Source organism: Myotis myotis, unplaced genomic scaffold (genome assembly GCF_014108235.1).
Source record: "Myotis myotis isolate mMyoMyo1 unplaced genomic scaffold, mMyoMyo1.p scaffold_m19_p_26, whole genome shotgun sequence".
In the NCBI taxonomy this organism is placed as follows: Eukaryota; Metazoa; Chordata; class Mammalia; order Chiroptera; family Vespertilionidae; genus Myotis; species Myotis myotis.
In genome coordinates this window covers 2,413,146-2,440,137 of record NW_023416331.1, presented here as the reverse complement: position 1 = coordinate 2,440,137, position 26,992 = coordinate 2,413,146, and the positions used below count along the sequence as shown (strand labels likewise).

General features: G+C 47.8%; 2 protein-coding genes and 1 non-coding gene across 7 annotated transcripts; 1 reads left to right on the top strand and 2 right to left on the bottom strand.

Annotated features, from left to right (window-relative positions):
* Nucleotides 1–167: 167 nt before the first annotated feature.
* On the bottom strand, nt 168–21,298 carry VPS52 (VPS52 subunit of GARP complex). 4 transcript variants are annotated; one of them, XR_004975261.1, is made up of 21 exons: nt 21,007–21,298; nt 18,705–18,789; nt 18,504–18,556; nt 18,256–18,331; nt 18,015–18,082; nt 17,272–17,447; nt 16,777–16,927; nt 16,451–16,551; nt 16,227–16,359; nt 16,029–16,086; nt 15,554–15,687; nt 15,002–15,157; nt 14,010–14,128; nt 13,561–13,684; nt 13,181–13,276; nt 12,985–13,095; nt 12,724–12,789; nt 1,434–1,545; nt 1,083–1,201; nt 592–890; nt 168–423 (listed from the first exon to the last, which is right to left on the bottom strand). XR_004975261.1 is itself a non-coding variant. In XM_036356314.1 (20 exons), the coding sequence occupies exons 1-20, from the start codon at nt 21,094–21,096 to the stop codon at nt 744–746; spliced, it is 2,175 nt and encodes a 724-aa protein (XP_036212207.1). In that variant the 5' UTR covers nt 21,097–21,298; the 3' UTR covers nt 168–743. The 4 variants fall into 4 exon arrangements, 3 of the variants coding, with proteins under 3 accessions (XP_036212207.1, XP_036212208.1, XP_036212209.1); XM_036356314.1 differs by having other exon boundaries at nt 168–890; XM_036356315.1 differs by having other exon boundaries at nt 168–890; nt 12,988–13,095; nt 21,007–21,297.
* On the bottom strand, nt 14,493–14,599 carry LOC118648930. The gene has a single exon (XR_004965516.1). It is a non-coding gene; the product is annotated as a U6 spliceosomal RNA (small nuclear RNA).
* RPS18 (ribosomal protein S18) lies at nt 21,071–26,992 on the top strand. 2 transcript variants are annotated; one of them, XM_036356336.1, is made up of 6 exons: nt 21,071–21,079; nt 21,984–22,082; nt 26,332–26,418; nt 26,501–26,602; nt 26,687–26,778; nt 26,874–26,992. In XM_036356336.1, exons 1-6 carry the CDS (start codon nt 21,077–21,079, stop codon nt 26,947–26,949), a joined length of 459 nt encoding a protein of 152 aa, XP_036212229.1. In that variant the 5' UTR covers nt 21,071–21,076; the 3' UTR covers nt 26,950–26,992. The 2 variants fall into 2 exon arrangements, with proteins under 2 accessions (XP_036212229.1, XP_036212228.1); XM_036356335.1 differs by lacking the exon at nt 21,071–21,079 and adding an exon at nt 21,395–21,519 and having other exon boundaries at nt 26,874–26,990.

The window sequence follows — 26,992 nt, the reverse complement described above, 5'->3', positions numbered from 1 at the left end:
TAATCCCCTCGCTAAAACCAATGCAGCTACTTTGGCCTAGAGGTTAAAGGTTACTGTGTGTCCCTACTTTCTCAACATCCACCAAAAGGGATGGAGGTAACCCTGGAGCACAGATGGGGCTACTGGAAGGCCCCAGGAGGAAGGAGAAAGGAAATGGGAGAAGGGTGTTATGTCATATTAAATATTTATTGTTCCCTGCAGACTGACCTTGAAGTACTTCTCAAGCCAGGAGGGGGACTGGTTAGTGTTCAAGTTGCTAGGATCGTAGGCCAAAAAGCTACAGAAGTCACTTTGCATGAAAAGAACACCACTGACTTGGAGGCAGTCTCCCCTTGCCATCAAGTCCAAGAGGTGAGGCTTCACACCTCAGGACATGGTGACAGGAGTTGAATGAACCAGAAATGGAGGCAAGTGAAGGTTTTACTAGAGGAAGAGAAAAGAGCCTTGGGTTTTTGGTGTGTTTTTCAGGGGGAGAGGGGTTGTGACAACGTTGGGAGAATGATAACGGCCGTTTTGGAAGCCCAGGGAAAGGTGGTCCTGGGAAACCTAAAGACACTGGGAGAGTCAGAAAGCCAAGGGAATGCAGCTTACCCTGAAGAGGCAGGGCCCCGGGGATGAAGGCAGGGTGAGGCATGTCATAGACTGGGAGGCAAGGAGGAACTGGAAGGGGCACGAGGTGAAGAGAGGTATGGGTGGGCTGTAGAGTCCGCGGAGAGGGCTGGTGAATCCCAGGATCCAGCACATCAGAAATTGGGCTTGTGCTTCTTGAGCTCCACCATAAGGTGGTGAATGTTGATGAGCTCAGCCCGGGCAGGGAGAGCTCGGAGCTGGGGCTGAGACAACACCCGGTGGAAGCGATGATAGAGCTGGATTAGCTGGGTCAATGCTCCCTGGTCAGAGAAAGTCAAGGAGGGTAAGACTGTGAGATGATGATTCAGAACCAGGTTGGGGCTTATCCAGAACTCTGGGCACAGCTGGTAGTTGAAGATCAAGGGTCACTTGGATGATGCTGAGCCCAAGGAAAAGGGGGGGAAATTAGTGATGGGACAGGGTGGAAGTGGGGGCTGGGAGTTGCAGATCACCTGGATGATACTAGTTCCATTTCTGAAGTTGGTGAAACTCCGCATTACATCCTGACTCAGAGACTCCACCGATGATTTCCAGGAACTACCAAAGCCACGGATCAGCTGAGTAACACGGGCTGATGGCAGGAGGAAAAAGAGGGTATCAGATAGAGACTAGGCTAAATGATCTTTGATCCCACCAAGTCCTCCCCAGGGCACAGCCATCCTCATCATCCAACCCCTCTCTTCTGGTGTTCTCCCAACCCATTCTTTCCTGATCCACCCACTCCCCATATAATCCACATCCTCTCATTTTTCATTTCTAGTCACCTTACCACTGACCCCTTTTCTATCACACCATCCTTATACCTTCTTCCCCTCGAAGTCGTTCAGCCTGTCCACGCTCAATCAGAGCCTCAGCCTCCTTCACAAATGCCACCAGACCCCCAAAAGGAGGAGAGAGCAACTCTTCAATGAATTCCTGGAGAAACACACACACATACATACATATACAACTGAGTGTCCTGGTGTCAGCAGATTTTTCCCAATTCTGGCATCATGACCGACTATCAGCAGTTCTCAACCTGTGGGTCGCGACCCCTTTGGAGGGTCGAACGACCCTTTCACAGGGACCGCCTAAGACCATCCTGCATATCAGATATTTACATTACAATTCATAACAGCAAAATTACAGTTATGAAGTAGAAACAAAAATAATTTTATGGTTGGGGGTCACAACATGAGGAACTGTATTTAAAGGGCCAGAAAGTTGAGAGCCACTGGACTAGATCCTTAGAACATTCCCATAGCAAAGGTCATACACTTTGAGAAATGCTGGTCTCACAAGAGGTAGGGGAAATCTTCAAGGCTCCCCCCTCCTAAAAACAAAACAACAACAACATAAAACACACCCAGAAAGTAAACTAAAATGGGAGCAGAGCAACAAGAAATTGGGGTCAGGGTTGGAAACAGAGGGGCAAGGCTACCAGAAGGTAAATGGCCATGACAACTCTGCTATTTGGAAACTGAGCCTGATGCCAGCCCTATGTGGGAAAGTTACTCTCTCATGAGAACTACAAAGAGAGAATCATAAGCAGCAAGAGAAAAGCAGTTAGTTATCTACAAGGAAGCTCCCAAAGTCTGTCAGCTGATTTCTCAACAGAAACTTTGCAGGCCAAATGAAATTGGCATTGAATACAAAGTGATGAAAAGCAAGGACCTGCAACCAAGATTATGCTATCCAGCAAAGATTTAGAATAGAGCCAAAACCGGTTTGGCTCGGTGGATAGAGCATTGGCCTGCGGACTGAAGGGTCCCAGGTTCGATTCCAGTCAAGGGCATATACCTTGGTTGCGGGCACATCCCCAGTAGGAGGTGTAGAGGAGGCAGCTGGTCGATGTTTCTCTCTCATCGATGTTTCTAACTCTCTATCCCTCTCCCTTCCTCTCTGTAAAAAAAAAATCAATAAAAATATATTAAAAAAAAAAAAAAGAATAGAAAGTCAGATAAAGAGCTTCCCAGATAAGAAAAAGCTAAAGGAGTTCATCACCACCAAACCAGTATTACAAGAAGTGATAAAGAATCTTCTTTAAGAAGAAGATAAAAAAACAACAACTATATATATTAAAGGCTAAGTGTCGGTCCAACTGGTAGCTATGACATGCACTGACCACCAGGGGGCAGACGCTCAATGCAGGAGCTGCCATGACACGCACTATCCATTTAAAAATAAACGGATACAGACCCGGCACCACAAACCAACACTCAGCTTCCCCAAGTGGGAGACAAGCCCCACGACCACCCCACAGTGACAAACTGCAGCCAATGCTGCCAAGACCCCATGGCGCAAAATGTGTCCCACAGCCCAGCCCAGCCCAGAAACAGTCGTTGTGGGCACTGGGTAATGTCACATAGCAACGTCCGGCTTCCTCTCCCTAGCAACTAGCCTCCTTGGAGTTTCTTCAGCCCAGGAACACAACCTGTTTTATAGCCAGGTGCAAACATTTTACACTTTAACCAAATGTGAAGCATTTTCATGTGCCTTATCTCATTTGATCCTCACAGAAGTCTTGGAGTAGGTAGATAGGAGACTCAGTAGAATCATATTTTCTTTTCATTAGCAGAAAAACAAGAGATTTAGAAAGTTGACCAGACTGAAAAGAAGAAATGGTGGACCTTGAAAATGACTTCAGGTTTTCTCACTGCACAGAATATAGTCAAACACTGTTGCAGTTAAATATTTTATTCTTTGTTCTCCCTGTGAGATCTACAATAATAATCTGCTTGGTGTTGATATTTACTGCTGTGTTGCTGACAATTACCTGAAAGAGAAGTTGAGGTGCTTCACTGGGCTGGAAAAAGTTTAGCTAAATCAGAAAGCAGGTCTAATTAAGAAAGTTTGTTCTATATCTCTAAAAGGCTAAGTTGACTCACACATGTGCAATACATATAAATCTCTTGCTGGTGCCAATCACACACGTGTGTTTCAATCTGAATTGTCGATTGTGAATTTGGTTGACACTTCTATTATAGAGAAAGGGCAAAGAGCGATATTAAAATATTTCTTCTAATTAATTTCCTCTCAATGTGCATGAATCTGTGCACCAGGACACTAGTATGAATAATAAAATGGCAACAAATACACATCTATCAACAATTACTTTAAGTTCAAATGGATTAAATGCTTCAATCAGAAGACATGGAGGCTGAGTGAATAACAAAACAAGACTCTTACATATCAGATTGAGAGACACACACTGACTGAAAGTAAAGGGATGGAAAAAGATATTTCATGAAAATGGAAACAAACAAACAAAAGCTGGGGTAGCAATACTTATACCAGACAAAATAAGACTTTAAAACAAAGGCTATATAACAAGAGACAAAGAAGGACCCAGTAATTACAGTTCTGGACATTTATCCAAAGAAACCCAAAACAATAATTCTAAAAACTATATGCATTCATATATTCACTGCAGCATTATTTATAATAACTAAGAGATGGAAGCAATCTAAGTGTCTATCAATAGATAAATGGATAAAGATGTGGTGCATATATATAATGGAATATGACTAAGCCATAAAAAAGTATGAAGTCTTGCCATCTGCAACACCATGGATGGACCTAAGGGGTATTGCGCTGAGTGAAATAAGTTAGAGAAAGATAAATGCCAAATGATTTCACTCATACGTGGAATTTAAAAAACAAAATAAGAGAAGAACCAAGATGGTGGCATAGGTAAATGCTGGTACTCACTGCCTCCCACAATCACATCGAAATTAAAACTAAAATACAGAACAACCATCATTCAGAACCATCTGAAATCTGACTGAATGGAAGTCCTATAACTAGAGAAGTAAAGAAGAAAGAACATTGAAACTGGTAGGAGGGGTGGAGGCACAGAACAGGCTGATCTGACACCCATGTGTGGCGTTTTGTTAACTGGGAGGGATATCTTGGCTGAGGAGGCCTCCCATGAGGAACAAGGGCTTTCAGTCCCACACCAGCCCCCCAGACCAGGTTGCAGAGCTAGGAAGAGATGTCTCGGTAACTTCAGGCTGTAAAAACCAGCGAGGATTGTGGCTGAGAGACATGGAGGCTGCTGGAGTCCCAGGCAATTCCTTTTAAAGGGCTGGTGCACAGACTTCCGTGGATTTGCTCCCTCTGAGCTCCAGTACTCAGGAAGCAGCCTGGGGGGGACAGGTGGATCAAGGGGCATACACAGAGGAACTGGATTGCCTAGCATGGGGCAAAAACTTGGGGGCAGCTTTCTCCCAAACAGGGGTACTCATGGGCTTCATTGTTCTTATGCTGGGACTTCCCCCATCGCAGAGCTGACTAGTAGCCATATCTGAGTCTCCATCAATCTGGCCCACACTATTTGCTCCTCCCTGGTGATTCCCTGAGACTCAGCCACATCCAAGCTGTTTGCAGCAGCAGCTTTTCCATACGAATGGCTTGTCCTGGCTCAGACTTCAGACTTTTCTAAAATCTCTCAAACAAGCAGCAGGTGGCATCAGTGTGCCCCAAACTTATCAATAAGAGGCCCAAGACCTGGCACTAGCATCAGCCTGCCTTGCTTCATAGCTTGGCCTTGCCTGGCCTTCCAAGCCCAACACAAGTAGCAGCCATCTGCAGATCACACTGTAGCTTCTGCCAGGTGGCCCCAGGCAGAGGCCCCAGAGCCAGTGCACCTGATGGACAACTTCAGACCACACCATATCACAACTCTACACATTTATAAGCAACACACTCAAGGAGCAGACTCATCGAGCACCAAAGCCCCACTGAAGCAAGTCCTGCTCCATAGGGGTGTCTCCTGCACAGCAAACTCTGCCACTGTAGTTACAGCTGGTCCTCACAGCCAGTCCTCACAGCCAGTTGGCCTGGAGGTTAATTCCTTCCAGTGACTCCAACAGCAATCAAGGCTCAACTACAAGACTGTGCATACAGCCCACACAGGGGCCCACGTAGAGTGCCCAGCTCAGGTGACTGGGGAGGCTGAGCCACTGAGCCCTACAGGACATCTAGCACACAAGGCCAATTTCAGGAGACATAGCAGCTCTACCTAATATATAGAAACAAACAAAGGGAGCAGCCAAACTGCAGAGACAAAGAAACATGTCACAAATGAAAGAACAGACGAAATCTCCAGAAAAACTACTAGATACAGAGTTCAAAACAATGGTTATAAGGATACTCAAGGATTTTGAGAGCTTCAAGGGACTTAGTAAGAATTTCCAGGATCTTAGTGAGAATTTCAAAGACATGAAAAAGGACCATTCAGAAATTAAGCATATACTAACTGAAATAAAGAATAATTTTCTCTCTCATCATGGATGTTTCTCTCTCTCTCTCTCTCTCCTTCTCCCTTCCTCTCTGAAATCACTAAATATATATTTTAAAAAAGAGAACAATTTACAGGGATTCAACAGTAGAGTACAGGATGCCGAGAATCAAATCAGTGATTTCGGATATGAGGAAGCAAAAAACATCCAATCAGAAGTGCAAAAAGAATCCAAAAATATGAAGACAGTGTAAGAAGTGTCTGGGACAACTTCAAATGTACCAACATTCACATTATGGGGATGCCAAAAGGAGATGACAAAGAGCAGGATATTGAAAACCTATTTGAAGAAATAATGACAAAAAACTTCCCCTACCAGGTGAAAGAAGTAGACTTACAAGTCCAGGAAGTGCAGAGTCCCAAACAAGAGGAACCCCCACACCAAGACACATCATAATTAAAATGTCAAGGGTTAAAGACAAAGAGAATCTTTTTTTTTTAAATTTAATATATTTTGTTGATTTTTTACAGAGAGGAAGGGAGAGGGATAGAGAGTTAGAAACATCGATGAGAGAGAAACATCGATCAGCTGCCTCTTGCACACCCCCTACTGGGGATGTGCCCACAACCAAGGTACATGCCCTTGACTGGAATCAATCCTGGGACCCTTCAATCCACAGGCTGATGCTCTATCCACTGAGACAAACCGGTTAGGGCCAAAGAGAATCTTAAAAGCAGCAAGAGAAAAGCAGTTAGTTAACTACAAGGGAGTATACACACAACTGTCAGCTGATTTTTCAACAGAAACATTACAGACCAGAAGGAGTGGCAAGAAATATTCAAAGTGATGAATAGCAAGGACCTAACCAAGATTAATCCACCCAGCAAAGCTATCATTTAGAATTGAAGGTCAAATAAAGAGCTTCAGAGACAAGAAAAAGCTAAAGGAGTTCATCACCACCAAACCAGTATTACATGAAACGTTGAAGGGTGTTCTTTATTAAGAGGAAGAGAGAAAGAGAGGAAGAAGGAGGAAAAGCAGAAGAAAGAGAAGGAGGATAAAAAGATAAAAAATATGAACAACAAAATGGCAATAAATACATACCAACAATTTAATCTAAAAATAAACAAGAAATCTAATGAACAAAATAAACTGGGAAAACTAAGATGGCAGCATAGATAAACACCAGGAAATTGCTGCTTCCCACAACAATTGAAAAACACGTCAAAAACACAAAACGGACATCATCCAGAACTACAGGAAGGATGGCTGAGTGTAAATTCTACAACTAGAAGGAAAGAAAAGCACACTGAGAGCCAGAGGAGCTGCGGAAGTAAAGTGCAGAGGTAGGGGACTCACACGCGCGTGGAAAAGGGCTGGCACCTGAGGACGCGGCTGTCTTTTTTAATCCGGAGGGAGTCACAAGCTCCCGACGGCTCTGAACTCCGGTTCCAGGAAGTCTCTGGGGACCCAGGACTCATACGGGGAGAAACTGGACTGTTTGGCAGCGGGCGAACTTGAGGGTGGCTTTCCCTCAGAGGTGCTTGCAGCCGTTACCAGGACACTGAGACTCGCGACTCCTTAGGGCAGGGCTGAGGCTCCGCCATAGCTGTTTGCTCCGCCCTTTGATTCCTTGAGACCCCGCCCCACCCAGGCTGCGGCAGAGGCTTTTGCATATGAATGCCCCGGCCCTTTGTAACCTGTAAATACCTAACTGCAGCCTGGCCAGACAGACCCAGAACTTCCAAGAGAAGGCCCAAGGCCCCACAGCGGCTTGCATTGCTTCACAGCTGAGCCTCATTAGGGCCAAAAAAGGAAGGGGAATCTGCAGTTCTCTTCGTAGTTCCTGCTGTGTAACCTCAGGCAGAGGCTAAATTAGCACCTCCTTAGATCCAAGAGCCACTGTACCCAGTGGTCAGAGGGGGACCATCCAGATCACAACTCCTCAGATCCATAAGGGACACACTCAGGGTGCAGTCTCAGTGAGCACCAAAGCCCCACTGAAGCAAGTCTTGCCCCAGAAGGGTGTCTCCAGCACAGAAGTTCTCCCACTGCAGACACAGCTGATTCTCACTGCCAACTGGCCTGGAGGTCAATTCCTCCCAGTGATCCTACAACAACCAAGGCATAGCTACCTCAGGTAACTGGGGAGGCTGAGCCACTGGGCCCTACAGGACACCTAGCACACAAAGCCACTCTATCAACACAGGGAAGCAGCCAAAATGCGGAGACAAAGAAACAGGTCACAAATGGCAGAAATGGATGAAAGCAAACGACTGGATATAGAGTTCAAGGCCACGTTTATAAGGTTTTTCAAGAATTTTATGGAAACTGCCGGTAAATTTAATGAGTCCCTCAATAAGTATAGTGAGACCCTGGAGGACATGAAAAAGGACCAACTAGAAATTAAGCATACACTGACTGAAATAAAGAATAATTTACAGAGATCCAACAGCAGACAAGAGGATCCCAAGAATCAAGTCAAAGATTTGAAATACAAAGAAACAAAAAATACCCAACCGAAAAAGAAAAAAGAAAAGAGATTCCAAAAATATGAAGATAGTGTAAGGAGCCTCTGGGACAACTTCAAGCGTACCAACATCAGAATTATAGGGGTACCAGAAGAAGAGAGAGGGCAAGATATTGAAAACCTATTTGAAGAAATAATGACAGAAAACTTCCCCTACCTGGTGAAAGAAATAGACTTATAAGTCCAGGAAGCGCAGAGAACCCCAAACAAAAGGAATCCAAAGAGGACCACACTAAGACACATCATCATTAAAATGCCAAGAGCAAAAGACAAAGAGAGAATCTTAAAAGCAGCAAGAGAAAGACAGTCAGTTACCTACAAGGGAGTACCCATACGACTGTCAGCTGATTTCTCAACAGAAACCATGCAGGCCAGAAGAGAGTGGCAAGAAATATTCAAAGTGATGAATAGCATGAACCTGCAACCAAGATTACTTTATCCAGCAAAGCTATCATTCAGAATAGAAGGTCAGATAAAGAGCTTCACGGATAAGAAAAAGCTAAAGGAGTTCATCACCACCAAACCAGCATTATATGAAATGCTGAAAGGTATTCTTTAAGAAGAGGAAGAAGAAAAAGGAACTCTTACCATTTGCCACAGCATGGATGGAACTGGAGAGCGGATAAATACCACATGATCTCACTCATTTGTGGAATATAATGAACACATAAACTGATGAACAAGGACTGATCCAGAGAAGGAGAGGCATTGATTGGACTGTCGGGCTTTGGAGGGAGGGTAGGGGAGGGTGGGGGTAAGGGGGAAAGATCAACCAAAGGACTTACATGCAGGCATATAGGCCTAACCAATGGACACGGACAACGGGTGTGTGTGGGTGTGTGTGTGTGTGAGGACATGAGCGGGGGGGGGGGGGGTAGAGGGTAACGTGGGGACAAGGACACATATGTAATATCTTAATCAATAAAAAATATATTAAAAAAAAAACAACAAAAAAGCAAACAAAATAAACTGATGAATTAAATAGAACCAGAGGCATGTAAACATAGAACAGGCTGATGAATCTCAGAGGGAAGGGCGGAAGGTGGGATGAGGGTGGGGGCAGGAAGAGATTAACCAAACAATTTACTAGTATATGCATATATGCATTACCTATGGACACAGACAATAGGGTGGTGAAGGCCTAGGGCCAGAGTGGGAACTGGGTGGAGGGGGAAATGGTGTGAAAAAGGAGAACATCTGTAATACTCTCAACAATAAAGATTTTTTTTTTTAAAAAAGAGATAAAACACGGAAAATTTCTGCAATCTATATAATCAACAAAAGATCAGTATGTAAAATATATAAAGAACTCTTTTTTTAAAAAAAGTTATTGATTTTGAGATAAAATTTACCTACATAAAAAACTTATCTACATCTATGTGCACTAAAGACGTAAGTGTTCAAAATAAACAAACAAAATTGAAACAGACTCATTGATGCAGAGAGCAAACTGGTGGCTGGTAGAGGGAAGGGGGCTTGGGGCTGGGTGAAAAAGGTGAGGGGATTAATAAGTACAAACTGGTAGTTACAGAAGTCACAGGGATGTAAAGTACAGTATAGGGAATATACTCGTTAATATTGTCAAAGGACTTATATGCATACTAGAGGCCTGGTGCACAAATTCATGTACTGGTGGGGTCCCTTGGCCAGGCTGGTGATTGGGATTGATCAGGGCTGTCTCGCCCAGTCCTGCTCAGGGCCATCAGGGCTGGCCAGCCGGTGAGGGACCCTGGGAGGTTGGCCGGCTGGGGAGGGACCACGGGAGGGCTCCAGGACATGTCCAGCCCGGATCAGCCAGACCCCAGGAGCAAGCTAACCTACTGGTTGGAGCATCTGCCCCCTGGTGGTCAGTGTGCATCATAGCGACTGGCTAGTCAACCAATGGGTCAGACACTTAGCATACTACACTTTTATTATGCACAGCCCATAGACACAGACAACAGTGCAGAGAAGGCCCTGGGGCGGGGGGGCAAAGGAGGGAAAATGGGGGACATCTATAATACCCTCAACAATAAAAGTAAATTAAAAATATAATAATAGTATTGTAATAACTATGCATGGTATCAATTCAGTACTGAAAATATTGGGGGTAATATTTTGTAAAATATCTGATTGCCTAACCACCATGCTGTTCACCTCAAACTAATATAGAATAATATTGAAAGTAAACTGTAATTGAAAAAGTAAAATGAAAAAAAAACAGAAGACATAATTGTTCATAAACAATGTCCTCTGCCGAAACCAGTTTGGCTCAGTGGATAGAGCGTAGGCCTGCAGACTGAAGGGTTCCGGGTTCGATTCCGGTCAAGGGCATGTGCCTGGGTTGCGGGCGCATCCACAGTGGGAGATGTGCAGGAGGCAGCTGATCGATGTTTCTCTCTCATCGATGTTTCTAACTCTCTATCTCCCTCCCTTCCTCTCGGTAAAAAATCAATAAAATATATTTTTAAACAAACCAAAAAAACAAAAACAATGTCCTCTTACAGGAACACGTTATATTCACATAAGTAACATGATCTAACAGTGAAAAAGAATGAACTACAGCCATGTGTAATAATGTGTGATCATATTAGAAAAATTACGCTTGAAAATATCCTGTGATTCTGTTTTTGTAACACTAAAAATATATCTATAATAATAAAAGCCTATGTGGTTGTGACGCTGTAACGAGCGATCACCAGGAGGCTGCATGCGCAGTGGGCGCACGAGGGTGGGTGGGGCTGTGTGCATGGCAAGGCACGGGCGGGTTGGTGGGGGCTTGATGCTGCGTGAGTGCAGCGGAGGCGGGTCCCACGGCTCCTGCCTACCTCTTTGGGGCAATCAATCACGGGGCTCCCACACTGTGAGAGGGTACAAGCCAGGCTGGGGGACACCCCCACCCCTGCCCCAAGTGCACAAATTTTGTGCATGGGGCCTCTAGTATATAAATAATTATTGTTTTGGCATAGCTATATATATATATATTTTTTTAATATATTTTATTGATTTTTTACAGAGAGGAAGGGAGAGAGATAGAGAGTTAGAAACATCAATCAGCTGCCTCCTGCACATCTCCTACTGGGGATGTGCCCGCAACCCAGGTACATGCCCTTGACCGGAATCGAACCTGGGACCTTTCAGTCCGCAGGCAGATGCTCTATCCACTGAGCCAAACCGGTTTCGGCTGGCATAGCTATATTTTTAATTAAGTTTTAGAGAGAGGAAGAGGGAGAGAAACAGTGATCAACTGTTCCACTTATTTATATATTGGCTGATTCTTTTAAAATATATATATATTTTATTGATTTCAGAGAGGAAGGGAGAGGGAGAGATAGAAACATCAATGATGAGAGAGAATCATTGATCGGCTGCCTCCTGCACACCTCACAATGGGGATGGAGCCTGCAACCTGGGGATGTGCTCTGACTAGAAATTTAACTGTGACCTCCTGGTTCATAGGTTGACACTCAACCACTGAGCCACACTGAACCGGCCATTGGTTAATCCTTATTTGTGCCCTGACCAGGCATCGAACCTATAACTTTGGCATATCGGGACAGTGTTCTAACCAACTGAGCTATCTAGCCACGGCTTAGCTCAGTGATGGCGAACCTTTTGAGCTCGGCGTGTCAGCATTTTGAAAAACCCTAACTTAACTCCGGTGCCGTGTCACATATAGAAATTTTTTCATATTTGCAACCATAGTAAGACAAAGACTTATATTTTTGATATTTTATATATTTAAATGCCATTTATCAAGAAAAATCAACCAAAAAAATGAGTTCACGTGTCACCTCTGACACGCGTGTCATAGGTTCGCCATCACTGGCTTAGCTATAATTAAATTTTAAAAGCAAGAGTATGATAAACACAGCATGTAGGTCACCAGGTGCTTCTATGTGAAAGGCAGGGAGATGGGATGAAGAAGAATTCATACTCTGAGCTTGGTTATTGCCAAGGTGTATTGTAGGCTCATGGGTGTTTATATCATTAAAAAAATACAAAATATCCGGGCCTGCGTGGCTCAGTGGTAGAGCCTTGACCTATGAACCAGGACGTCATGGTTTGATTCCCGGTCAGGCCCAGGTTGTGGGCTCGGTCACCAGTGTGGGGTGTGCAGGAGACAGCTGACCCAGTGATTCTCTCTCATCATTGATGTTTATCTCTCTCTTTCCCTCTCCTTTCCTCTCTGAAATCAATAAATGTATTTTTTTAAAAATAGACCAATAATGACATGTTGTGAACCAGGAGTTATTCCAATTGTGTGTAGATGGAGTCCAGTAACTACCACTCCCTACACACACACACACACACACACACACACACACACAGCTGTCCCTTTCCTTTTCTCCACATCCCTACCTGTGTCCGAGCATTGAGCAGCTGCTGGAAACCCTCGACCTCTTTGCTGTCATCCGCAGCCCGCTCCTAAGGGAAGACAAAGGGAAATACCAAGTTCAGGAGAGGCAGCCCTCACTGCAGGATATCCCCTTCCTTCCACATGTACTGCCCTGGCCAGACTCCAGAATGAACCAATGACCCAGCAAAAACAAGCCCTCAGAGCCAGCAGAACAATGGGGCGCCCGATTCCCTGGGTGGGGAAGCGGAAAGCAGGGCGCCTACTACCATCAGCACGCCCAGCATCATGTCGTAGTTGTTGATCAGAAAGACAAGCTGCTCCTTCCTTGAGGAGAACTCTGCTGCCACTCGGAGTACGAAATTCTCCACTTCTACCTGGAAAAGCCCAGAGGTGACAGGAGAAGGTGAGGGCACAGGGCCCCCTCACACGCCCATGGCTTGGGCTGGAGCTGCCCCTCACCTGGAGCTGCCCCAGCAGCTGCATCGTCCGCTCGTTGGGGAATGTCTGGTTGATGCTGACAAGAGCAGAGGAGAACTCTGCATATCGCCGTGTGATCTGGAGAAAGGAGGTGGGAAGAAAAATCACCCCAACTTCCTGGCCCAGCCCAACCTCTCAGCTCCCCTGAGCTGGCCAACCAACCTGTGTGTGACTCCCACCTCCAACCCTACAGCCAGCGCCCAGCCGCCCTGAATTAACACTCCTGGACTGCCCCCCACCGCCTTTAGCTAAACAACCCGCCGGGCACAAAAGAAATGCGTAGACAACGCCCTCCACCCCACCCCAACTGCAGTTTAGAGCCCTGCCTTTCAGGAACCTCTGCTACCCTTGCCCTCCCTCACATAGTGGGGCCGAGTATCCAGTCCCCCAAGGCGCTGAGGGTCAGTGCTTCGGACACTCTGGACATTCATCTCCAGTATCAGCTCAAACCGTGGCCACAGCAAGGCAAGCACCTGTTCCCAGTACCTGTGGGCGTAACCAGAATCAGCGATCCTCAGGCCAGGAATGTCAGGGTCGGGTGGGGGTGGGGCGAATGGTGGGGGAGGAGTGGGGTTTGTGTTAGGGTGTGTGAGGAAAACCCGCCCCATTCTGGGGCATCTTGCAGGTTAACAGCTGGTGGTTGGTGCTGGTAGGACTGGGTATGAAAGGTGAGTCAGACCAGTAGGGCTGCCTCCTGGCAGGTGAATGGGATTAGGGTCACTGGTATCAAGTCAGTAGGAGCCTAAGGGCAGGGTTCTGTAAGACCAAGATCTCAAGGCCAGCAGGGCTTCAAGGACCAGAACTCAGTGACCTGTCCAGGGCGGGAACATCCCTCTTCGTGGCGATGTTGCGGAATCGGAGGACGATGTGGATACAGAGAAAAACAGCAATGGCATCGTAGCAGTCAGCGAGATAGGACTCCAGGTGCTTCTGTGATTTAACAACAGGCAGAGGACTGAAAGAGCACATTACTTTGTCCTTCCCAGTGGCCAGAGACAGATGCGTGTGCTCCTATGGGATGCAGCCCCGGGAGGGAGGGAGGGAAGGAGGGAGAGAAATCGAAAAGGGCAATGCCCCTCGCCTGGCTCTGTCCGCTGCCTTGCTCATGAGCCTAGTACAGAATTCAGGGCTGAGTACTGAGGTTTACGGGTCCCTCAGCTACTGCCTGGGTGTGGATCAGCAGTAGGGGGTAGCCTTGGGGACCCCAAGCTTTAAGGGTTTTGTAGGGAGTCATGCTGTGAATACAAGGCTTAGATGTTTCATTTTCATTTATTTTCGTTTTGTGGTGTGTTTTTTAAATATGGAATGCTTCACGAATTTGCATGTCATCCTTGCGCAGGGACCATGCTAATCTTCTCTGTATCATTCCAGTTTTAGTATATGTGCTACTGAAGCGAGCACTATTTCTATTTTTTTAAATTTCTTTATTAAGTTGTTACATATGTCCTTATCCCTACATTACCCCCCATTTCTATTTTTTAAAATATATTTTTATTGGTTTTAGAGAGGGAGAGAGAGATAGAAACATCAATGAGAGAGAATAATTGCCCGGCTGCCTCCTGCACGCCCCCTATTGAGGATTGAGCCCGCAACCCGGACATATGCCCTGACTGGGGATCGAACCATGACCTCCTGGTTCAGAGGCCAATGCCTAATTACTGAGCCACACCGGCTGGCAAGGCTTAGATGCTTTAGTATGAGGGGTCCTGGTTTCATTACCACCAGAGCCATGACCCTCCAATAGTTGGGATAAGGACTGAGGACACGAGTCTGAGAGCACAGGAGCGTAGGCAGGGGTCTTACCAGGGTCATGCTGAGCGTGCGGCCCATGACAGCATGGAAGAGGTCGTGTGCAGCCGTGCCAGACACAACAAAGAATTCACAGATGAAAAGATATTCCCGGCAGGAATTGTCTAGGAGGGCGTAGTGCTGGCTGCGAAAGAGGGCCTCAAATGGATACTAGGATGGGAGGGTAAAGAGAGAGACAGAGATGAACCCCAACACTGACTCCCTATAGAGGTGGCTGGGAAATCAGTAAACCTGGGTACTGAGAGCTCAGGAGACCCTTCCCATCTCACCTGAATAGGTAGGTACTGAAGGGGGGAAGGGGTACGAGAGAACAGCCCACCCCTCACTGCTGTGGCTACTCCTGCATATACCTCCACAGCTGCCTCAGGACAGGTCTCTTCCCCCATGTGCCCTAGGTCGTGGTCCCAGCCCTCTTCGAATCACAGTACACTAGGGAGACTGGGAAAGGCCACTCCCAGGTCCCAAGGGTTGACAGCTCTAACCTTCCCACCCAGCCCCAGCCAGCCTCTCAGCACCCTCACGACTGCAGCTTGCTCTTCCTCCTACCCTCTGTTCTCCTCGCTGGGCGGTGTGGGGCACCAGGATGGGGGCCTCCAGCTCAGTCGGGGAGATGACAGAGCCACGGGTCCCCAGGGTGAAGATGGTGTTTCTGCTTCGCAGGGATGGCTTTGAAAAGAATCGTGAAGGGTCAGAGTCAGGGAAAATAAGATCACAGCTGTGGTAGAAAATCAGACTCAGTACCTCCGGGGCCTACAGCGGCCGACAATCTAGAGGCCCCTCTCCCAGAACCAGTGCCCCACTCCACCTGACATCTGTGAGTGCGCTTCAGGAGACCTCTACACCCCAACATCATATGCAAAACTAAGTATCACAATGACTTTTTTTCTGGGAAGGATGGCCGCAGCCTCCAGCACATGCTCAAAGGTTTAGGTCCCACAGAAAAGGTAAGCAGCAGTGCCTTGGGGGCTGGAGTCAGAAGCCCCTGGCTCTCCAGGCCGAGCCCAGGTCAGCTCTAGGATATCTTTCTTTGCTGTATCTTCCACGCCCATTAGGTCATCCTTCTCTGCGACTTCCTCGTACTGGAGAAAAAAGGAACAGAACTGGTAACCACTTCTGCCCACAGAACCATAACACGTTTGTTTCCCATTGTCCCCCCTTGCCCAGGTGGCCCTTCTTCCCAGCCCAGGCGCCAGGAATGTTTCTCCCTCCGTGGCCTCACCTGCACCTTCATGAGCCGCCCCAGGTAGGAGCGGTAGTAAGACAGGTAGATCTTGCTCAGCGTCTCCACATATTCGTCCCGGATCTCCTTGGCTGTTGCTCTTTCATTGCCCAGCAGGAACTGATAGAAGAACCTGGAGGGGCCAGGGACCGTCAGTGTCCCCGCCTGCCCAAGGACACTACACGTGGCTGCCCAAGGCCCCGAGGCCATCCTCCCATGGTGACCTGTACTTCAGCAGGGCCGTCTGGGGGATCTGATAGTTGGTCATGGGTTTTCTGAAGGAATAAATCTTCTGAAGGATGAACTCTCGGATCTTCGTCACTGCCTAGATATGGGGGACCAAACAGGGCATGAAGCTGCAGCCTCCTTTCTGTTGGGAGCACTGAGGGAAGTGACAAATGTTAAGCAGAGGAGGAGGACGGGTGGAGAACAGCCCTGTTTTTAAGATCCTCAGGGGAACCCAGGGATGTGAGCATGAGCTCTGGCAGGGAAGGCGGGGGAAGGCACAGGGAGCCGGTTCTAGTCTCTGGGCTATGCCCCCAGCCCTCACCTTGACCCGGAGCCGGTCAAGCACACCCCTGACGTCAGCACAGGCCGCTGTGCCTCTAGCCTCCTGCTCTCGGACTGCAGCTGCCTTGGCATCCAGTTCCTGCAGCTGTTCCAGGAATCTGGGTTCTGTCACTGGCGCCTCCAGAATTGCCCTAGGTAGCAGGAAGGGGTGGGATGGGTTGGGAGGGAGACCTAGACATCCCTAGACTCCGAATCATATCCTTGACAACCAACCTCTCTCCTTTCCCTCTTACTGTATCATAGTCAGGGTTTACGTACAATTTTCTGTTCTTGGGCCCTCACTACACCCCTGACCCTGGATGACTCCTAGTCTTTGATGCCTAAAGCATCCATCAAGGTTAGAAGGGCTGTCGACCCAACCACCAACTTCTGGAAGGCACTTGGTGACCTGAAGCCAAGAATCCCATGTGGTAAGTAGGTGAGGTCAGCCCAGCCCACCTGCCTGCTATAAACACCCTTCAAACTAGTAACTCACGTGACCAGAGCAGTGGGCACTACCAGACCATCGACAAGCTCCCCAAGTTTCCCTCGAACTGCCTGGCGGTTTCGAAGCCGAATGTTCATGGCTCCTGACTGTTCCTGCAGTGTCCGGATCTCCGAGCTGATGGAGCTGAGGTCACTCTGAAAAGCTCCCAACATCTGCTCCATGCGCTGGGAAAAAGGCAGAAGACGCCGCTGGGGCACCACAGGCTGGCAGGGGACCAGTGGGCCACCTAAGTGCATTGGTGACTCTCCAGTATCAATCAGCCCATGAGGGTGGCAGGTGATGCGGGAAGAGGTACCCCAAAGGTCACTGGCAAATAACATCAGTTATGGCAATAACAACAAAAAAGGCTGCTGAGGTCACATTGCAAGTGGCTTTGTCCCCACCTGAGGTCGACGACCTAAAGAATGGCACCCCCCTGGCCGGTTTGGCTCAGTGGAGAGAGCGTCGGCCTGTGGACTGAAGGGTCCTGGTTCGATTCGGGTCAAGGGCACATACCTTGGTGGCAGTTCCCCAGCCCTGGTCGGGATGCGTGCAGGAGGCAACCAATCGAAGTGTCTCTCTCACATTGATGTTTCTCTCTGTCTCTCCCTCTCCCTTCCACTCTCTCTAAAAACCAATGGAAAAATATCCTTGGGAGAGGATTAATAAAATAATAATAAGAGTAAGAATGGCACCAAAGACCACGATGTGGTTCAAGGTTATTTCAGGGGTTACAGGTCACGGTTACGAACCTCGAGGACAGCATCGCAGGCTGTGATCTGGTTGTGCAGTGACGCTATGTTCTCACTCTCCTGGATATCTGACCCACAGGAAGTCAAGGGGCCTCTCTGTGAGGACGGAGAGCCGCAGACCTGCAGGGCCTCTCTAGCTCCTCCCCGAGGTGACCGAACCCTGAGAGAGAAGAGGTCACCCCCAGCCACGCTCCACAAACCCCCGTTTTAATAACACTCCCCTTCCTCTGCTGGAGGATACAATCCCGAATGGACTTCTGCTCAATCTGTTGTAGCTCCAGCTCAACCTGCTTTGAATAGTGACGGATATCCACACCCTGGGAGAACACAGACATTACAGTTCAAAAGGAAGTCACAGCGAGGGGACACTGAACAGAATCAACAGAGGATTAGAGGGTAAGACACCAGGATATTAAGCACAAAACACTGTTTCCTTCAAGGGGAGGGGAGGTGTGGGGGAGGGCAGGTTAGTATAGCAGAAAGCCTCACCGTTTTAAGAGCTTCCTTTACTAACTCATCCTCCAGATTTGCCTGAATGTGAACTGGAAATAAAAGTTTATTATAAAGGTTCAGTTCACAGCTCCCTCTCCCCACAGTGAACATCTGCACACCAATCCCTGCCTTGTTACTTCCAGCCCCCATGCCTCTCAGATTGCAGGCACTCTGCATCCACCCTGGGCCATCACTCACCATCCACTTCATCCAGGATAAATTCATCGGAGGTGATGTCCAACACTCCAAGCTGCAACGGCTCCTGCAGATCAGGACCGCCCCCCTGGAGAGGGATAAGTTAATGAGAAAGGATACAGGGGGAAATGGGAAGAACAAAATATAATGGAGTCCTAACCGGTTTTGCTCAGTGGATAGAGTGTCGGCCCAAGGCCTGAAGGGTCCTGGATTCAATTCCAGTCAAGAGCACATACCTCCCTGGTGTGGCTCAGTGTTGAGCACTGATCTATGAACCAGGAGGTCATGATTTGATTCCCAGTCCAGGATGCAGGCTAGATACCCAGCAATGGGTGTGCAGGAGGCAGGGGATCAATGATTCTCTCTCATCATGCAGGTTTTTATTTCTCTCTCCCTCTCCCTTCCTCTCTCTGAAATATATAACATTAAAAAAAAAAAAAAAGCACATACCTCAATTACAGGCTCGATCCCCAGCCCCACTTGGGGCACATGTGGGAGGCAACCAATCAATGTGTCTCTCTCATATCAATGTTTTCTTTTTTAAATATATTTTTATTGATTTCAGAGAGGAGTGGAGAGGGAGAGATAGAAACATCAATGATGAGAGAGAACCATTGACTGGCTCCTCCTGCACGCCCCCTCCTGGGGATCAAGCCTGCAACTCGGGCATGTGCCCTTGACCAGAATCAAACCTGGGACCCTTCAGTCCACAGGCCAACGCTCTATCCACTGAGCCAAACAGGCTAGGGCTCATATCGATGTTTTCTGTCTCTCTCTTTCCCTTACACTCTCTTTAAGAATCAATGGAAAAATATCCTCAGGTGAGGATTAACAAAACACAAACCAAATATATATATATATATATATATATATATATATATATATATATATATATAAATATATATAATGGAATAATCCCTTTATATATATAATTACATATAATTATATGTATATAATGGAATAATCCCTAATCCTTCAAGGGGGAGGGAGGAACTGTAACTGGGCAGCCATAGGTACTGAGTGAAAAATTCCAAGAGTCTCACATTGTACCCAGTGTATGAGTTGGGGCTGATGGGCAGGGAATACGACTAGGAGCCAGGCAATCCACAGAGAATGGATGAGGACAATCAGGAGTTGCAGAGGGCAGAGCAGAACTTGCCGTTGAATTTAGGAGCCCAGACTTCTGCTATCTTAGGTGTTCTATCACAATCCCTCCGGGGAGCTCCAGTTTTCCTAGAAATGTCAGCTAACAGTGTTCACCTGCATGCCAGGTGCCATCTTAAATATACTCACTGATCTAACCAACAACCTATATTGTAGTGTTATAGGCCCCTCTCACCGACACCAGAGAGGGGTTACCAGACAGGAGAGGCCCCTGAACTAGTGGGAGAGGACTGTCCCCAACCTTGATCCTTGTCTTCTCATATAAATGAATCTATACGAAGACCTTGGCTGTGCTGTAAACAGCCAATTTATTAAAGCATTTAAAGCATGCACCTTTATTGAGAAAGCAAAGCAAGCAAATCCATCTCATTCGGCTGGGAGCACAGATGGGCTTTCCCGGATAACGCGGAAAAGCGAGTGTCTGGAGCAAGTTGGAGGAGTAATATGCCCTCCTCCTGTCTGTAGGTTTCAAAAGATTCTTTTGCTGAATATCTTGGCTCAGGTTAAGCCTCAAGGTTTTCTTGTTGTGGGCTTCCCAGAATCCTGGCAACTTTATCTTGCCGAGCCCTGAGACTGCTGGCTTCTCTGCTTAGGGCGTAAAAGTGCCCTTTTTTCCTTTCTGCTTTCCGCCTCGCTTTCTGCATCCATTATGAGAGTCCGTGGCTGGGGAGACAGTGGTTTATTTGCAGGCCAGTTGCAAATTACTCACACTGTTTGGCCTTGTCCTAATGTTTCTGCCTCAGTTTCCCCTGGAATCTCGCCTGTAACAGCATGTCCTACCATTTCCTTCACCTTACAGGTATAGAAAGTGAGGGCAGAGGTAGCTAACTTGCCCAAGGACACGCAGCGTGAGCAGCAGAGCTGGGACTAAAACACAGGCAATCTGCCCCGAGGCCACGCTCTTAGCCTTCAGACAGCACCATTCTGCCCCCAAATCTGGAGGTTCATTGGAACTGTGCCCCGGGAATTGGAGCCGACCACTCTGGTCCCTGCTCAGGCTCGGGCCCGACTCCAGGGAGGGTTGCGGAGCGCCCCTCTGGCCGCCGCCGAGCTCCCACCCGAACCGAAACCCAGCCCGGGCCTTTTGGACGCGAGCACGACCGAGCGCGACTCCGGAGGAGAAAAAGCCCTGCGTTCTCACCAGCGGGCCCTCCTCCTCCTCCATGTCTGAGGCCCCGGCCCGCAACACCAGCTCCCGGGCAGCGGCCGCCATGGTGGCAGCGGCGGCCATTCGCGCAGCCTCACTTCCGGCAGCTGTCAGTCGCGCGAGCCCGTCCTCCCGAGTGGAACTACACGTCCCGAGCGCGTGGCACAGCGCGAAACCGTCCCCAGGTACCAGCGCTCAGTGTGCCGGGCCAGCCTCCCTGGGAGCGCCAACCACTCCACCGGGGACGGGTGGGAAGCGCACGTCTCGGCACAACCTCACCCGGAACCTTCGCGGCTCTCACCCCCCAGAACGCTACGAGCTGTGAAGAGAGCACGCCGGAAGTTGTAGCAGCTAATTCAAACTCTGAAGTCTAGTGGACGCCGGCACAAGCCGTTTCCGGAAGCTACACCAACATCACCCCGCCCCTTCCGCCCGCTCGCTATATAAGACTATTACGTAACTTCCGCTTTCTTTTCCACAGGAGGCCTGCACGCCGCTGCCGCCATGGTAAGACTCGAATCCGTCCGGGGATCCGGCGACATCGGACCGGGCAGGGAAGGTCTGCTATCAGGGAGCCGAAAACGCCCCGCTTTAGGGGCCTGCAACTTTCTGTGTGGAACTTTGGATCGCGCCCTGGGAAGGAACGACTAGAGACTTCCGTTTCTGGGCAGTGGGGCCGGAGGAAGAGTCGCTCCCCGGGCGCTCGAAAGCAGCGAAAGGCTTGGGCGTGCGGGGGGACCGCTGCCTCCGCACTCAGAGTACCTTGCAGACAGGCAGGAGATTTGTCCTCTCCCAGAGGTTGCATTGCCCCAACCCCAACGCTTCCCGTTCCTGTGTCCGCAGGACTAAGGAGTTTGCAGTTGGTGGAAACCCGCGGGGGCACCTGGCTCCCTGTGTGACGAGTTTAACGTTCCTGTCAGGTTGTGATTTGCTAGTTCACGGTGTTTGCTTTCTCCCCCAATCTCTGCCAGTCTCTAGTGATTCCTGAGAAGTTCCAGCACATTTTGCGAGTACTCAACACCAATATCGATGGGCGGCGGAAAATAGCCTTTGCCATCACTGCAATTAAGGTAAAGGAGGGCGAGGAGTGGAGACTGTAAACGAGGCTGAGGTGGTTAAGACCTAAGCTGTAAGTGAGGCAAGGTGAAACAAGCCCCAACCAGGTCACCTCAGCTGCTGGGGAACCCTGAGCCCCTTTCCACGTTCACCCGGAAGGTAAAGTCAGGTCAGGCCCGAAGAGTTCACCCGGGGGTGGGGAGTGGATTTGTCTACATGAGTTCGCCAGGATTTTCCTGGGCCCTCAGCCCTCATCTGGAGGTCATCCTGGGTTTGGTTTGTGCCTCCTTCCCTCAGTGCATCACAACAGCAGCCCTTCCTGTGACATTTCTATGCCCCATAAATCGGATAATTGTGCATCTTGGGTGGGTAGACATGCCAACAGATCCCAAGCGTGAAGGGACATAGGTGGGAGGGATGTCACTACATCATGAGCAGGATGTTTCCTCACATTTCCAGAGGTGAAAGTCATTGCCTCTGTCCAGCTGAAGCAGGAACCAGTACTTGGCTCCTTTCGTGAAATAAGTGGGTGAATGCAAGCTGGGGTATCTCCCTTCACCAAACGGACTCTTGGAGCCAAAGGGGGGCATGTTTCCATTCTGTTTTTGTTCTCTGGAATACTTGTGATTAGTGTGGAGATGGCTGAATGACTACTTTTCCCATCAGGATGTGCGTGCACCAGGGTTGGAGCCAGTCCTGTCTCCTCACAGTTCCCAGCTTGTGTGATAGGTGCTCAAGCAGTATTAGGGCATGGATGTTATCAGGGATGCTTTTGCCTGGTTTCAGAGAATTTTGAAGGAAACTGATGAGTTTAAAACTAAAATCCTAGGTTCATCAAATTCCCTTGGTTCTTAATTCTGTACTGCAGGGAGCATAGCTTACCCTTTGTAAGAAGGTTGCTTCTGTTGTGGGGAACTAGTAAGGCAGCATAAAGTACAGAAGTTCCTTTTCGAAGGGTTGTAATGAGACAAATGAATGGTAAAGGGTGGCTGTGGTTAATGGGGTGCTTCTGTTAAACTGCCTCTTCAAAATTAGTTGGTTTTGCACTCATTAGTTAAATCTGTGTTATAACTTGTCAACTTAAAACAACCCACCCGGCCGGTGTTGGCTCACTGGTTAAGCGAGGGCCCACGAACCAGGAGGTCTGATTCCAGGTCAGGGCACATGCTTGATCCCCAGTAGGAGGCGTGCAGTAGGCAGCCAATCTATGGTTGATGTTTCTCCCTCTCTCTCTCCCTCTCCCTCTCCCTCTCCCTCTCTGGAATCAATAAAAATATACTTAGAAAGAACAGCACCACCGAAGCAGTTTCAGGTACTGAATGAAGTCTCTCTAGGGGTCCTGATGCCCTGCTTATCATTGGGAAAGTTATTTCTATAGATGAGGTTTTTGCTAATTTTGTGGAGAGCCAGCAAAGGCAGCTAGCTCTTCCTCTGGTAAGAGAACTAAAGCTTGGTCTTTTGTTAAGGACCCAGGATGGGGAAAGGCAGCCTGAGTGGAGGGAGGGGTTCTTCTAAAGTGGTCAGCACAGTTAATTACGGGAAGGGTGAGGAATGGAATGGAAGATAGCAAGAAGAGTGTGTTGAGAGGTAATAAAGATCCTGCACAATTTCTCTGCTGTTTTCCCTTCCTGGGGTTTTTACCTCCGCTTGTAGATTTTTGCTATGGGTGTCCTTTAGGGCTGCCTGGTCTTCTGTTCTTCCTCTAAATCAGGGATAACTCATCTGGGTTACTAATGACTGGGTAGTATAAGGAACACTTGTCCTGCCAAAATGCCAGTGTCCCTGTGAGCAGTACTTCTCTAAATGCTTTCAGAGTATTAGCTCTTCTATAACGTGGTCCAGGCCCTTGGACTACAAACATGACTGTTCCCTGTAGTGTAGTCTGGATGGAAAAGATGGCAACTGTGGATCTGGTTTACCTGTTTTTACTTATGTAGGAACGTTTGTGCAATTAAAATTAGGTATGAAAACTTTAATTTCACAGTTTTTTATGTTTTACTGTGATTTTAAGTTTATACTTAATAGGTCTAGTAAGTGTGTGTGTTCAGCAATCACCATGAGTAAACAAATGCACCGGCTGGGGAACACCTGTCCTGGCACGAGTTAGAACCACTGCAGAGCCCTGGCTGGTGTGGCATGTCCAGGTGTGGGCTGGTCCCAGTAGGGGGCAGTAGCCCTCCTCACTTCTACCTCTCCCTCCCTTCCTCTATCTCTAACATCAATAAAAACATTAAAAACTGCTGCATGAAGTCCCACGACAATAGAACCAATTATCTCATACGATGCAGTGTGATGATGTGCTAATCATTCCCTGAACATAGTTTACAAGCAGTGAAACTTGGACTTAAATATGTAGACTAATTGTGGCTATGTAATGTTTGTCAGTGAAATTACTAGTGTTTTTCCAACTGTATGGCCTACTTGCTACATTTTGTTAAAAATAACTGAATAACAACCTGTTTTAATTATAGGTTGATACTGGTTATTAATAGGGTGTTCATTTTCATATATGACATACAGACTGGAAATTTTGTCCATTAAATCCGAAGTCTATTAAATCAGTGTCCATAAAATCGAGGTGTTTACTGTATCATCTAGCTAAAACTAAAAATCTTGTTTCATCTATGCCCTTTCCACGCATATTTTAAAGTAAATCTCAAACATATACTATTTTATCTGCACATATTAAATATACCTGAGGGTTTATTTTTTTTTTTATAAGGGAGGGAGAAATCCGTTGCCTCCCATTCACACCTCTACTTGGGATGGGACCTGCAACCGGGTCATGTGCTCTAACAGGGAATTGAACCTGAGACCCTTTGGTACATGGGACTAGGCTCCAACTAATGGAGCCACACTGGCCAGGGCCGTAGGTCACTTTCTTACAGAGGAAATACCAACTCTCCTTGGGCTGTTGTAACAGGTTACCACGGATTTGGCTTAAAACAGCAGAACCTGGTCTCAGTTCTGTAGACCAAATAGCCAAGATCAAGGTGTCCACAGGGCATGCTCCCTCTGTAGGCTCAAGGAATCCTGTCTTCCTCTTCTACCCTCTGGTAGTCACCAGCAATCCTCAATATTCCTTTGTCTTACAGCCACACCACTCCAAATTCTTGACTTAGTTATCACATGGCTTTTCCTCTTTGTCTACATGTCCTCTCCTTTAGTGAGATAGGGTCATTGGATTTAGGGGTGTCCTGATGCAGTATAGCCTCATTCTGACCATATTTTCAAAGATTCCGAATGTGAGATTCTGGGTGGAAATACATTGGGTGGGGGGCACTGTTGAACCCAGGTCACCATCCTTCACTGTCCAGATCTGTTTGGTTGGTGTTTATATGATGCCACCAGTAAGTTTGATGTGGGCAATAAGTTCTCTAGGGCCTGGTCAACTTTGAGTACCGACAGAATCAAGCTTGTGATCTTTAAAAACTGATCATTGTGGCCCTGGCCAGGTAGCTCAGTTGATTAGAATGCGTCCCAATACAGCAAGATTGTGGGTTCAGTCCCCCATCAAGATATATACAAGAAACAACTGTAAGGGCATAAATAAGTGCAACAACAAATGGATGTTTCTCCCCCTCTTCCTCTCTAAAATTAATACATAACACTGATCATGGCATGCAGTGGCTGGTCCAAAGACCTTTAAAGTTTCCAGGAGCTGACAGCCCTATCTGATCAAGCCTGCTGACCAACAGACCTGCTTTGAACCTGTATCAGCTTCAAGTGCCAGGCTCTTTGTGCCACTGCTTTGTCTGATAGCCAGCGTTTATCAGGAAGTGCACATGCTGGGCAATATGAAAGGCGTTCCTGCTTTCCAGGTGATATCTGCCCCAAGTTCTTGGTCCAGCCCTGCGCCTGAACAAAACTATTTTCCTCTTCTACTTAATCGTTACGCTTCTTATCTGGAAAAGTGGGTGAGGTACAGGTCATGTGAGCAGGCACTAGACCAGTGGTCGGCAAACTCATTAGTCAACAGAGCCAAATATCAACAGTACAACGATTGAAATTTCTTTTGAGAGCCAAATTTTTTAAACTTAAACTATAGAGGTAGGTACATTGTTATTAACTTAAATTAGGGTACTCCTAAGGCTTAGGAAGAGCCACACTCAGAGGGGGCCAAAGAGCCTCATGTGGCTCGCGAGCCGCAGTTTGCCAACCACGGCATTAGACAGTTGCAGGCCCTAACTTTGCTTTTTTTAGCAACTGGGGTGATAAAGGAAACCAAAAAAATAACTCCAGCCCAATTCCACAACCTCTCAGGGTGTAGGGCGAAGATATGCTCACGTGGTGTTGAGGAAAGCAGACATCGACCTCACCAAGCGGGCAGGAGAGCTCACAGAGGACGAGGTGAGGACCCGGAAGGGGGCCTGTGGGCTGGGCCTGCCTCAGAATGGTGCCATCGGGATCTGACCTGTGTCCTGCCTGCCAGGTGGAACGTGTGATCACCATTATGCAGAACCCACGCCAGTACAAGATTCCAGACTGGTTCTTGAACAGACAGAAGGATGTGAAGGACGGGAAATACAGCCAGGTGTGTATTGAGATGAGCGTGAAGAAAGGCCGGGCAGTGGAGGTTGGGGGTAATGAAGCATCCCTCACCCTCTTCTCAATCCAGGTCCTGGCCAATGGTCTGGACAACAAGCTTCGTGAAGACCTGGAGCGGCTGAAGAAAATTCGGGCCCACAGAGGGCTGCGCCACTTCTGGGGGTGAGTCTGGGTGGAGGTCTCCTTCCCCTTGGAGCTGCCTTCTCTTCCCTGTTTTGTGTGATGTGAATGACCTGTGATCCTCTTCTCACCCACAGTCTTCGTGTTCGAGGCCAGCACACCAAGACCACAGGCCGCCGGGGTCGCACTGTGGGTGTGTCCAAGAAGAAATAAGTCTGTAGGCCTCGTCTGTTAATAAATAGTTTATACACCTATG

Coding starts and splice junctions, on each gene's coding strand:
- VPS52 (XM_036356314.1), bottom strand. CDS start 21,096: ATGGCCGCCGCTGCCACCATGGCGGCCGCTGCCCGGGAGCTGGTGTTG. Junction 13,685..14,009: donor GATGTTCCCGCCCTGGACAG/GTCACTGAGTTC, acceptor TTACGCCCACAG/GTACTGGGAACAGGTGCTTG. Junction 891..1,082: donor ATGGAACTAGTATCATCCAG/GTGATCTGCAAC, acceptor TTCTCTGACCAG/GGAGCATTGACCCAGCTAAT.
- RPS18 (XM_036356336.1), top strand. Junction 26,419..26,500: donor GAGAGCTCACAGAGGACGAG/GTGAGGACCCGG, acceptor CCTGCCTGCCAG/GTGGAACGTGTGATCACCAT. Junction 26,779..26,873: donor GGGCTGCGCCACTTCTGGGG/GTGAGTCTGGGT, acceptor TCTCACCCACAG/TCTTCGTGTTCGAGGCCAGC.